This window comes from Blennius ocellaris (genome assembly GCF_963422515.1).
Source record: "Blennius ocellaris genome assembly, chromosome: 4".
NCBI lineage: Eukaryota > Metazoa > Chordata > Actinopteri > Blenniiformes > Blenniidae > Blennius > Blennius ocellaris.
In genome coordinates this window covers 31,361,255-31,374,999 of record NC_137653.1, presented here as the reverse complement: position 1 = coordinate 31,374,999, position 13,745 = coordinate 31,361,255, and the positions used below count along the sequence as shown (strand labels likewise).

The window sequence follows — 13,745 nt, the reverse complement described above, 5'->3', positions numbered from 1 at the left end:
AGACTTTCGTTGAGTATGTCATCCGTTGGAGCCCTGTCCTTGATGTATGTACGGAGCTTGGATGTTTCATTCTGGATAGTGGCTCTCACGCTCACTAGTCCTCGGCCTCCTTCCTTACGGCTAGCATACAGTCTCAAGGGGCTGGATTTGGGATGGAACCCACCATGCATGGTAAGGAGCTTTCGTGTTTTAACATCTGTGGTCTGTATCTCTTCCTTTGGCCACCTTCTTATACCCGCAGGGAACCTGATCACTGGCAGGGCGTAGCTGTTTATTGCCATTTGCCTGTGGTATTCCCAGGTACTTGTAACTGTCCTCAATGTCTGCTATTGTTCCTTCTGGGAGTGAGACCCCTTCAGTGTGGACTACCTTGCCTCGCTTTGTTACCATCCTACTACATTTCTCGAGCCCGAATGACATCCCAATGTCATTGCTGTAGATCCTGGTGGTGTGAATCAGGGAGTCTATGTCCCGTTCGCTCTTGGCGTACAGCTTGATGTCATCCATGTAGAGGAGGTGACTGATCGTGGCCCCGTTCCTGAGGTATCCGTAGCCTGTCTTGTTGATTATTTGGCTTAGGGGGTTCAGACCTATGCAGAACAGCATTCACTGATCCATGTGTGTGGCATTGAGTCGTAGGCTTTCTTGTAATCAATCCAGGCAGTGCACAGGTTGGTATTACGGGACCTGCAGACTTGGGCGACTGTTCTGTCAACTAGGAGCTGGTGTTTGGCTCCTCTGGTATCTCTACCAATGCCCTTCTGTGCTTTGCTCATGTATTGATCCATGTGCCCGCTCATCTTAGCCGCGATGATGCCTGACATGAGCTTCCATGTTGTGGAGAGGCAGGTTATTGGCCGGGACTGCACCTTTGGTGGGATCCTTCAGGATCAGGATTGTTCGCCCTTCGGTTAGCCATTCTGGGTGAGTCCCATCTCTGAGCAGCTGGTTCTTTAGCCAGTAGGCTGTGATGATTACTGGATTCTGTTCAGGGATGTTGCTGTGCTCCTCTCTCAGAGACACCAGCCATTGAGCACCGATGTTATGTGCTGCCTCCTTTTCCCATATGCTCTTCCAGTACCTTTCAGTTTCCAGCCTTGGTGGGTCTACTCTGCTGTTATTACCCTGCCACTTTCGCAGGTTGCGTTGCGAACAGCCTGCTTATTTGCCTGGCTTCAATGTCTTTCGTGTACCTCTTTAGGCGGCTGGCGAAGGCTTGGAGTCTTTGTTTGGCAGTTTCGAGTGCTTCAGGTATGGGCATCTGGGTGTACCTCTTGGGTAACGGTCTTTTTATTGCACCTCTCTGGGCCTCTGACGCAGACCTTGTTTGGCCGGGCGACGTCTGAGCCGGCATCTCATTGCATTCATTTTCACTCATGGTATGAGGTAGGCAGTAGCGTGAAGGGTCTTGCCCAAGGACCCACACTGGATGCTGTTAATTGTTCAGTGCCCCAAGCGGGAATCTAACCAGGGTCTCCCGTGTACCAGTCCGTTGCCTTACCACCTGAGCTATCCAGCCGCTATATATATATATATAAAGTATTTCTTAATTTTACCCCTGGTTCTGAGCTACAACTGTTTCTTGTATTTTTGTATTATTTATATTTTTCTTTTTCTTGTCTGTTTATTTCTCCTTTGTTTGTGTGAGTATTCCCTTTTATTACAAGTATGGGTATTATAAAGGACATTGAGTTTGGGAGAAATGTACTTGTATTGTGAAGGATTGACTGTTGTACATTTTGGAAAACACAAAAAAATACTAATTATTACAAAAAAAAAAAAAAAGTTTCCATTTCCTGCCTCTTTCTATTTTTGACTGCAGAACAGAAGAAAAACAGTTTTATTTTCTCTGCTTTGTGCAAGCGCCAGGAACTTGTCTTGAAGATGAAACGAAGTGGAATATTCTCAAGGGGGGGGTGTCTATTTTTGACATCAGCAGGCAGGAAATGGAAATGTTACAGTTGTTTCTCCCTCCGGAGTGAAGCATTTATTTAAAGCTCAAACAACCAGCAGAAAGTTCACGAGTATCAGCGAGAACGTATTTTGTGCAGCACACATGTAAACACTCTCTGGGAATTCAACCACAGTGTTTGCAGGATAAAATTGCAGTCTGGGAAAATGAGCCGCATTCACTATTAATCATGTCTGAGCTTCATCCCGGATGTTTGGGTCAAAATATTCCGAGGACTGAGCCTTTGTCTCACAACAAGCACTGGTCCAGGAGGGGATGAAACTCTTTACCTCCTTGTAGCAGTGAAGAACTTTGTGTTATGGTTTGTTTTCATGAAAGAAGCACCGGCGGGATTTATTTGTTTCTGTGGGTTTCCTCCTTGAGCAAACACAAATCTCGATGAGTATATATTTTACCATGATGAAAAGACTTCCCCTCCAACAGTTCTCAAGCTTTTCAGTGTTTACTCCAAAACATGACTTTGGTTTAACAATAAAAGCTGAGTCATGGTCATGATGTGCACAAAATTATACTGTATTTACAGTTTTAATTCTTTTCTTCGGGTTACCTTCACATACCAAAGGATTACATTGATATAGTATGTATTCTATCTGTAGCTTCACATCATATTGGTATTTTATCAGTATCTTATCAGTAGTGTATCAGTATTTTAACAGTATCGGATCTGTGTTTTACTGGTATCATATTGGTATTTTATTGGTCGTATATCAATATTGTATTGATACCATATTGATATTGGATCTGTATTGCATTGATCTTATATCGGTATTTTATCAGTTATGTATCAGTATCATATTGCAATGGTATCGGTATTGTAGTAGGATTGCATCAGCAATTGGTATAATATTGATATTGCACTGGTATCATATTGGTATTGTATTGGCATTGTACAGCATTGTATAATTATTACATTGCAATAGTATTAGTAATGTAATGGGATTGCACCAGCATTGAATTGGTATAATATTGATATTGTATTGGTATCATATTGCAATGGTATCGGTATTGTACTTGGATTTCATCAGTATTGTATCGGTATCATATTGGTACTGTATTAGTAATGCATTGACATTGTGTTGGTATCATTTATATTGTATCTCTGTATTTACATCGTATTTCTATTATACTTTGAGAATGTTATCAGTAAAGTACCAGTATTGGTATCATATTAGTATTTTATTGGTCTTGCTTTGATGTCATATCGATATTTTTTTTGTGTCCAGAGAAATTGATTGATTAAAGAGACTGTGCAGTTAATCGTTTAGTGATTCAGGTGTTTTTGTCTACAACCAGTTTTCTGCCTTTGTGAAGTTTTCAGTTTTATTGCCTTCACATATTTAACTTGGCTAGAATGTTGTCTCCTCCTCCTCCTCCTCCTATTGGCTGGACAACCTGAGATCTTGTTTTACAGGCTTTAAGGGATTAGATTATTGTGTAGTCAGGGGATTTAGGTTCATAATCATCACGAGTTGTGAAATTAAACTTCATTTCTGCGAGTGAGTGTGATAAATCCAGAGGGGCCAAAAAAGAAAAGAACGCACACCACCATTTTCTGAAGACAAATTTTTTATTAAGAAATAAAAAAAAGTTTTACACCTTTGTAAAACCCATTGAAACACACGTTTTTTTGGTCTCTTTTTTTTTCTTTTCTTGTTTTAACTAGCTTACAGGTTGGCCATAGAAATGAAAAATAAAACCTTTCATATTCTTTTAAAATGTTTTTTTTTTCTTTGTCTAAAAAAAAAAAAACATTTTCCATGGTACATTCTGAAAGAGGGAAGGGCTGGTATACGGTGCGATGCAGGAGAAGGCAGGCGTTGTCATTGGAGATCATGATGAGAGCGGAAAGGGATGTGGCGGGAGGACGAGCCCGACTCGGTTTCCCAGAAGTCTTTACTCAGAAATCGCATTCAAGCAATCAGAGTTTACATCGATATTGATTGTTTTGGTTGGTGATTCCGCTTTGAATTTGAACACAATGATTTGTTTGCATTAACGACGGCGAAACAAACTGAGCCTGTAGCAACAGAATCCTGATATGTTTAAATGCAATGCTTCAAATCGGTTCCAAGTCGTTCCTTTTCAGTTGTTTTGATAAAGGTTGCAGTGACTCAATATGATGCATTCGTTTTTTGTTTAAATTGGATCAAATAAATTTGGTGTTGCAAAATTAAAAATCACACTTTCTAGCTACATGTCAGCTTTGGTGGCGTTGCTTTGGAAAGCCGGCCGATTTATCCGAAACCCTGCGGGAGAAATGGCAGTGTTAATGTTTCCTCACAGACTCCCAACAAGGTTCAAAAAACAAAAAGAATAAATGGCTTCAAAATGGAATTATACCATCATTTTCTGGTCAGTGCAATTTGAACCTCAAGTTTGAGTTTTAATGAGACCTTGAAGATTCAATTTCATACTTTCACAGGTTAAAGACTAGTACCAACTTGTTTTTGGGATAAACACTGAAAAACAATTGCATTCTAGAAAATATCGCACTAATAATAGCTTTTTTTAATTTATTTCTCTCCCATGTATTAATGTTTTTTTTTTGATTGAGTTGTACATGTTACTCCAATGACAGAGGATTCAAATACACCATATTTAGAATACAAAAGGCAAACGTGACAGAAAAAAATAACAATATGCTGAATTCAATCAAATGAATCATTCAATTTTAAAGCTAAAAAAAAAAAAAAAACAATCTTCAGAAACTTTTATGTTCGCCCACGGACGACCTTCACATTTCAACATTCGGCGGTAAAAAGTTGCACAGGTCAAAGGAAGATTGACAAGCGAACTAACAGGGAGTGTAAGAAGGCGTATTGTAAATATACACAGGGAGGCAGATTAAACCAAGAAATGACTGCACCGGGATTATTTCTGAGACCGGCTTCCTTCGGAGGAGGTCCACTCCAACATTTCTCAAATTCCTCACGTCATTTATCAGTGATTATGTGTTTTCCAATGGGTGTGAGTTTAATCCTTCGAAGGAAAACCGGAAGCAGATCTGTACAAAAATATAGAATAAAACAAAGCTTTGTATCTGTATTCATATGGAAGGTCTGCAATGGGAGCTCAGCTGTACAAAGACGACTTACATAGGAAAAGTTGTATGAAAATAGATGTTTGCTGTGGATTTGGTTTTGCAAATCCCTTTTAATGATATCAACTACTTGATTATATATATTTAAAAAAAAACCAACAAAACCAACAAATCTATCAAAGCTTAAAACATAAAACAAAGGCCCTGTTCTGTCACTTTTAACAATGTTGGTCACATCCTGCAAAGTGTGAATGGTTTATTTTAACATGTCTGCTATTGTGAGAACAAAAGCAGCCTTTTTTGTTTTTGTTTTGTTTGGTTATTTTTTTTTTATACTATATTTGGATATTTTTTTCACACAGAGGAGGCCATTGAAAACCCTGAATAAAAGGATGGCAGTGGTCTTGTGTTTGTTAGTTGGCCTCGTCTTTTGATATGAAATCCAAATGATAAAGATAAGGTGCAATAAAAACTCGCTTCAAGTCACTCTCTTGGTATTTTTGCCATTGGTTGTGGATAAAATAGGCAGTAAAGGTGTGATTTTTTATTTATTTTTTGTCATTCTGCATGGCAGCATGAAAACATGGCTGTATTTCTCTGCCACTCACATTAAGTAGTCAATTTTTTATTCGTTTTTTTTTTTTAAACGGATGCTGGATGAATGCAGCTCTACAAGTCAGTAAAATGAATGAATAGGAGGTCCTGAGTGGACGGTAGCTGGTGATGCATACACAGACATGTTGATACCAATAGAATGGCAGCGCGGCGTGCAAGTGGTTAACACCCGACGGGTGCCCGGGTTCGAATCCAGACAGTTTCCACGGAGGAGATTGCATGCTCTCCCTGCGTCTCCGTCTCTCGCGCTGTAAGTCAGACGACTGGCAGACAAACACAAGGTATTTTACACCAATTGTGTTGCAAAACAATCCTCTGCTCTCCTCTATCCCCTCAACCTGGAATGCCGCCACCTCTGAGTCTGATTTCTGCAAAGGTTCTTCCTGTTAGAGGGACTTTTTCTTTCCAGTCACAAATAAACCTGCTTGCTCATGTGGATCCTTTGGGTTTTTCTCTTTTCTCTGTTAAAAGCACCGAGGAATGACTGTGTTGTATTTGTGCTATATGAATACATTTGAAATGAATTGAATTTATGGTCATTTTAAACTTCTTTTTATCAGCATATTATAAACAATTCATTTCATCAGGTAGTTAGGACAATAGCTTAGTAAAGGCATCCAAATAGAAATTTTGCACATTTCTGTTTTTTTTTTTATTCCACGTGTGAAATATATTTTTATTGGGATCATTTTCCCAGTTCCCAACAGATTTTTACCACTTATTATGAAAATATGTGTATTCAAAAGTTGTGTTTTCCCGTGTTTCAATGGAGACAGAGTTGAAGTGGCACCGGGCACCGTTGCCTGTAACTTTTGTTTTTTTCCATTAGAAAACACTGTCACATAGGCAGGACCTGGAAATGTTTTTATTGAAGTGTAAAGTAAGAGCTCGAGCTGGTTTGGACTTGCTTTTCAAATGTATTTGGTGCAGTATGAATAAAGTTGCATTGAAAATTGAATTGAATTGAAAATAACTGCAGTTATTTCTCATGTAACATAAAACTAACATATTTCAAGGTAGAAATGATCAACTGCAGTTTTTTGTTTTACAAATGACAGTTAGTTCTTTCTGTTAAATGAGTCTATTAATTTTTGAATCACTCCAATCAATCAAAGTTGCCCAATTCTGATCTGAATATACTGAGTCATGTGATTGTCGGTCTCTGATCGGGACGTTTCCTTTCACCAATGTCAGGATCCCAGAACGCACTCCTCGGCCCCGCTTACAACGATGAATGCAAAACGTGGCCATCATGTAAGGATTGATGCATTTCTTCATATAGACATTGTAAACTGGAACGTGGTGAACCAGACTGGACAAATACCGTGTGTTACCGTCATGTATGATGCAGTTTTACTGTCATCACTGATTCAAATCTGTCAAAATTACCCATTTTTTTGTGGTTGTTTGCATTTTTTTTTTTTATATTCAGTTCTTAGCAGAATAATTTGCACCATCTTTGACATTTTGGCCTGTTGAAGCTTATCAGCCGCCACGTCTCACAGTGTCTGCAGGAGTCGGACATTCACACGAGTGGATGGCTCGCCTGAAATAAATGAGCCCGGTGTTGTTTAACTGCTGGCTTGGCTGCATTAACCCGAATTCAATACTGTCCTCTGGTATTGACAGAAGACGAACAAGCTATAAACCCCAAACGCCTACAGACTGACAGATGGAGCCATTGTAACAATTGATCCACGCCCCTTACGAATGAGAGAACATTGCATTGCTCGTGTTTGTGATGCTGAATACAGATTTGTCAGAAGGGCCAAGGCTAAAAAAACAACAATAATGACACGGACTGTACTACAATGGCTGTCACTGTAAATGTATGATTTGTATAATAGCTTAGTATTATCGCCAAATGAAAGAAGTGTTCCTTCTTCTATGTAAAACTACAGCAATTCAATAGTGAATACCAATAACATTAATAGAAAACAAACAAACAAAAATCTAAACATATCAGAGGAAAAAGAAAACTAACAATAATGTAACTTCCTCTGCAAAGAAATAAACCCAATCCATAAAAATTGAAGCTGAGAGAGCCTAGTGCAGTCACTAATTTACTGTAAACTGATCTAGGACAGATAGATAGATAAAGAGATAGATATCGATAGACTGATTCGCTACTACTGCACAGTACACCACAGACAACACACTCAAGGGTTCAACCTCCACACTTCAAATCCTTTCAGATACCGCCCTCCTTGTGCAGCGACGGCTTTCCCAAACTCCACGTCGTCTCTTGGACCCACAGCGATGGCAGAAGGGAACACTTGTGCTAAGGTGCATTAGAACCACAATTCTCGGGGGATGGGCACCAGCTGATTTTTGTCTTCCGTTAGCTGCAGAGGGAATTTTGTGTCTTTACCAATATGGCAAATCTTGAACAGAGCAATCAGAACGCTGAGTTTTGCCCTTTGATTTGTCGAGTTTTTTGGTAGAATCGGGTCACGGTTCCGGTGTTTGGTTTGACTTTGGTCTGGCCTCATGCGGCTGCAGTGGCATTTTATTCACCTTAAATCAGACACATTTATTTTTTTCCACATCATTTCGGGGCCCCTGAACAAAATAAGCCAAAGTTGAACCCATATGGCACATGCCATCGTTAAGTGCACCATTGGAACGATTGGTTTTTCTGTGGTTGTTTTTTAACGCTGTGGCTAAAAAAGGTTGTTTGATTCCAAGACTCCAAAAACCACAAGCTTATTATCATTCGCAAAAAAAAGAAAGAAGAAAATAGCTCGTGGAACGAGCAAATGAACCAGTGTGTGGCCGCAGGCGGTTGCTCATCTGCCACGGCAGCACAGCGCACTCACATGAAACACATGAAAGGAAATAGAACCATTTGTGAGTCGTTGGGAAATAGATTTGAAATGCGATTGCTACCCTCACAAACCACCGACAGCGAAGTATCCCAAGAAGATTTGAAATGTGAAACTTGTTTTTTTTTTTTTTTTTTGTTGTCGTTGTTTTTCTCTTCTTAAAACCCTTATCAGTCCACCAGAAAGACATTGACAGACAGACAGAAAGCTGGCGAGCTTCAGAAGCGATTGAGAGGACACAAGAGGAGAGGAGAGCCATCTCATGGAGAGCCTCCGCCTCATTCCTTTACATCATGGTTTCTACGATGGTGTGGCTGGGGGCCTTCAGCAGCAGCCCCTTGTTCCCGTTGGGGTCCAGAGGGTAGGCCAGGTCTTTAGGCCCACGGTGGTCTGCGGGTCGGGAGCTAGCCCCGCCGCGGACCGGAGCGGCCACCGCCTTGATCCTCTGCAGGAGGAGGAGGAGGAGTGATGAAGAAGGGAGATGAAAAGACAGATAAAACACGGTTAGAATGATATTGTAGTGGAATACAGCATGAAGCCCACTTTTCTTTTCATAAAGCTCATTTAGCATAGTTACTGGTGTGTGTGTTTACCGTAATTTTCAGACTATAAGCCACTATTTTCATTTTTTCACACGCTTTGAACCTGGTGGCTTAAACATCTAATTAATTAAGGAATCAATTAACAAATTGATTACTTCATTACATAAATAATTTAGATAGATAGATAGATAGATAAATACTTTAATGTTTATTTATGTATTAATTGAATTATTTATTTATTATTCATTTATTTTAAACAAAGAAATAAATATTGTTTGTTTATATATTTCAAATATTATTTTTTTAAAAGAACCAAGAGGATTGAACGAATTAAAAAAAAAAAGAGACTCATCCAGGTGAGTAATCGCTCAACACACACTCCAGTTTTACAACAGCTCAACAGGCTTCATGCTGCCAATACATGGGTGATGCGTTCAGGTGCATCACTTAACTCCGACAATTTCTTTCCTACTTTAAAAAAACAAACAAAACAAAAAATAATGTGGGTGCAGCCTATGTTTCGGTGCGTTCAACAGTCCAAAAATTGTGCTTTATGTACTATGGGCACATTTTCACAACGTTTTCCAAATGAAAATGCAAAACGTGTAGTGTTTTGGTGGTCTGTTTGCATGACAACGGTGGCCAGAGTAACGGAAATCACAACATTTTGAAAATGCTCATCTCCATATAAAAAAAAAAATCATCTCCATATAAACGTTTCTTTTCAAAGCGTTGCCATGTAAACGCAAAGCTGTTCTGCAATGAAATCCTAAAAACAACAGGTTGTCACTTGAAGCTTTGTTGCGTAAATGGGGCCTATATCTGTCGGGACATGAGTACATTTATACATTAACTGTGTATATATGTAAATCTACATGTCTAGAAATAATCATAGTCACCATTAGGGCAGAGCGAGTACACCACTATCTGTATCTGTTCAACCATCGAAATGATCTGCATCCGTGTCCGTACTCAGAGTGGGCGGGGCCTAAACCTGAAGTGGCCGTTTTGAAACTGGGTGGGGCTTAAATCACCACTATTTTAAGTCTGACATTGATATGGTTGATCACAAGTTGCTTTATTTATTGTTTATTTGAAAACTTTACAGAACAGCCTCAGAATTGAGATTCAATGTTTTATATATAAAAAACTATATACTATATACAGTATATAAAGCTTAATTTGTAACATGTATATAGATTTATCTTTATGAACAGCCATATACAATAAACATATTAATATAGGCTTCTTTGTGTGTTCAGCTATATGTGTGTATGTGTGTAAGTGTAAGACTGTTTATATTAATGATGTGTGAACCTGGTGATTCATGTAAACATCCAGTGGAGACAAACAGGAAATAACATGTCAGCCTTGTTCACTGTGTTCTTCTCAAAAGCATCGCGTTCAGTACGAGCAAAGTTTCCAACTGACTTTAAACCACCAGCCAGACGGTAAAAAAAAAAAAATGCGACCAGAGTGGAGACAGTGACTGACGAGACACGAGTCGTTTTCAGCTCAGTCTTGTCTAAAGCACCGCGTACGTTATGAAACAAGTTCACCAAGTAACTTTAAATATCATACAAACTGAAATAGAGGCGAGCTGAAGAAAACCTGAGAATTCTGAAGAGAACAACTGTCACTGTGTGTGTGTGTGTGTGTGTGTGTGTGTGTGTGTGTGTGTGTGAGCTGCTGCAGAGATGTGTGTGTGGAGGGGCGGGGTCAGTGTGTGACTGGCCAATCACAGAGCCTGAAGACAGTCAGTTACCAAATGAGGATTTTTCTTCTACACGAACATGAATATTGACAAGTTTTACTCGTATTCGTAAAAAAATGCTGTTCTGAAACGAGTATCCGGTTCATCCCTAGTCACCATCACATCCTGGTTTTATCCTGATAAGTTCACCAGTATCTCTTCTGAGCTGAAAAAACATCACTAGCCTCGGATCGCCCAAACTACTGATTCAACAACGCAAACAAACAAAGACGGACCTCAATGAGCGGCCCGTCAGATCTGATGATCTTGATGACGACCACCATGGGGATGCAGATCATGGAGGCCAAGGCCAGAGTCCAACCGATTCCAATGGCCCAGTCAGGATACTGGTACACCTTGTTGTACGTCAATGGCTTGTATTTGACCAAGGAGAAGATAAAGCAGCCCTGCAGAAGAAGGAGAACGTTTTCCGTCTGTGTCATGGTCTCATTAAGTGGAATGCATTACAGGAAAGATGACAGGCCACCATGACACTTGTTAAAGTTTGAGGAAGTAGAACGAAAAGTGGGAAAAAAAAAAAGAGAGTGAAGACAACGGCCCGTACCATGCACAGTAAAGGAGTGATCACAGTCCAGCTCCATTTCATCCAAGGATTTGGTCTGTAGCCAATCATGTCCTCAAGAGCATCGTAGAAATTATCCACGCCTGAAAGCAGATGAATGAATCCATTATGTGTTCAAAAATCAAGTCCAGACATCTAAAAACAAAGTTGAAGTATAAAAATGATTAATTATACCCCGTTCTCCAAGACTCATGACATTAATAAACTTCTACAGCAATATAATAAACCAACATCACTCTATATATACACATGCATCTCCAGTGAAATCGACTATACATTTGAATATTACTCTCTTTAGACAGACAGACAGACAGACAGACAGACAGACAGACAGACAGACAGACAGACAGACAGACAGACAGACAGATATATAGACAGATAGATAGCTATAGATTCGAAACACTATTATGAAAACAATTTTGTTCAGTGTTGCTGCTCCTGAAAATGACTTTTCTATACTAAATGATCTCATTCAGATTCAGACATAAATCGCAGTCTCTCAGGGACACATGACACTATATTTAACGTGTACTTAACCAATAGCACAAGGCCCACTTTACACACCAACAGTTTCAATTAAAATGCTAAACTTTCATTGTGTTTTACGTAACAACGGTGCTGAGCCACTGAAAATGCAACTTTTTGTAAGTGTGGTTTCACAACAACAACCAACAGCACCGACTCATGGCCAAACGTGAAAACGACAACGTTTTCAAGGCAAACGTTATGTAAATGGGCCCCGAGTTACCGGTAGTTTATTTTGTTGGTACTCACCATAAACCCAGGCAACAGCTACACATTCAAAGAATGCCACCCACAGAAGGCACACACCGCTAGCTGCATAGTAATCAAACAGCTGGAAAACATACATGCCACCCTGCGAAGACAAAACACAGACAGAAAAAGATCAAAATTAAAATACTGATGTTATAAACACCAATTAACGCAACGCTATGCTTTGATTCTTGATGGATTCTGGTTTTCCTCCATTTTTTTTTAGGCCTTTATTTGATTTATCTCCCTCTATCTCATATGTATTTAAAATATTTCAGATTTTTTTTCCCCCCCTCATCACAGGAAAATAAATCAAGCGGCTGAGACACGCTGGCCCAGGGGAAGGCTGCCATGCACGATTATGTGTGTCCTCACGTGGACGTCCAGTGTGCAAACAGCTAACATCTGTCATATCGACAGACAAGGACGTAGGCTCTGAGATTCACCAGATGATTCGAAATGGTTTACAGATTCAACGAAATAAAAAAAAAGGAGGAAAAAGCTTTTGTTAAATTTGGGTATTTTCACAAATGCCCTCAGGGTGAGCATACACTTCTATCTTGAGTAGGACAGCGGAGATACTCTGACAGATAAATAAGTAAGAACAAATACCGACTTGGAGAAAAAAACTGACAGTAATGATATCATGGTTTGGTGCAAACCAGCGTGAGAAACGTATACTTCACCAATAAAAGGCTGCAGTTATCAATCATTTACCTCAAGTAGAAATAACATTAGATTTTAAAGCAAATGGAATTGAGATGAGTATTATACATCAGTACTGCTGTTCTTTGTCCCTGAAGAGCTACTGTGACGTCAAAACAAAATCACTAAACTAATTGTATACTGTAGAAATGCAGTTAAAGTTGTGGGTATACCTTTAACTATGTACATTTGAGCTAAAACATTGTCTTCATCAGAAAAAATCTGAAACAATAAAATTCCGAGCAGGAACATGTCTTCATTAAAATCATAACCCATACTGCCTATTGACAAGGTCACATATTTACTTATGTTTTATACGAGTCCAGGAGAGGAAAACTGCAGTTCTTCCAGGCCTATGTTTTTTTTAACAAATGTTAACAAGCCAAACAATATCGTCTTATTTCACACATAAATACACATGTATTCCTCATAAGAAGCTCATGACAAAGCATGTAAGGTGAAAATGATGGGTCCTAACACAAAAACCCCGAAGAACTCCTGTTAAATATTGAAACCATCTTCGTGCCATTTCTTTAATCCAAATGACATGTTGATTATCAACATGCTATTATTTTTTTGGGGCTTTCCAGACTTTAAATTTCAAGAGAAAACGCCAGAAAATTCCAAATAAAAAAGCTTGAGAGACACAGGAATAGAACAGATACGAACAGGAAGACGCATCAGATGACTTTGAACAGAAGAGGAGGGCTGGAAGCAAATGAGTAGACAGGAAGTAAAGGGGAAAAAAACAACATGTACTGTACATATAAAAATAACATAAAGCATGAAGATTCCGAAGAGCTAAATCAGATCTGGTGTATCTATGAATACCAAATGAGGGGAAAGGAAGTTCTCATGACTTGACAGTATAAATATCCCTTCTCATCTCCCTGGGGATCGGCCGACCGTTGTTTTGCTGTGTCGAGCTGCAGACTA

General features: G+C 39.4%; 1 protein-coding gene across 1 annotated transcript in view; it reads right to left on the bottom strand.

The window, feature by feature from the left end:
- Positions 1-3,526: 3,526 nt before the first annotated feature.
- LOC308129714 (sodium- and chloride-dependent taurine transporter-like) overlaps positions 3,527-13,745 on the bottom strand; it is a 53,192-nt gene continuing 42,973 nt past the window's right edge. Inside the window, exons 12-15 of the mRNA XM_080495746.1 lie at positions 12,105-12,207; positions 11,313-11,413; positions 10,984-11,154; positions 3,527-8,897 (exon numbers count right to left, since the gene is read on the bottom strand). Of these exons, the coding sequence (XP_080351872.1) occupies positions 8,739-8,897; positions 10,984-11,154; positions 11,313-11,413; positions 12,105-12,207 (534 nt within the window). The 3' untranslated portion in view covers positions 3,527-8,738. The remainder of the gene's footprint in view (positions 8,898-10,983; positions 11,155-11,312; positions 11,414-12,104; positions 12,208-13,745) is intronic.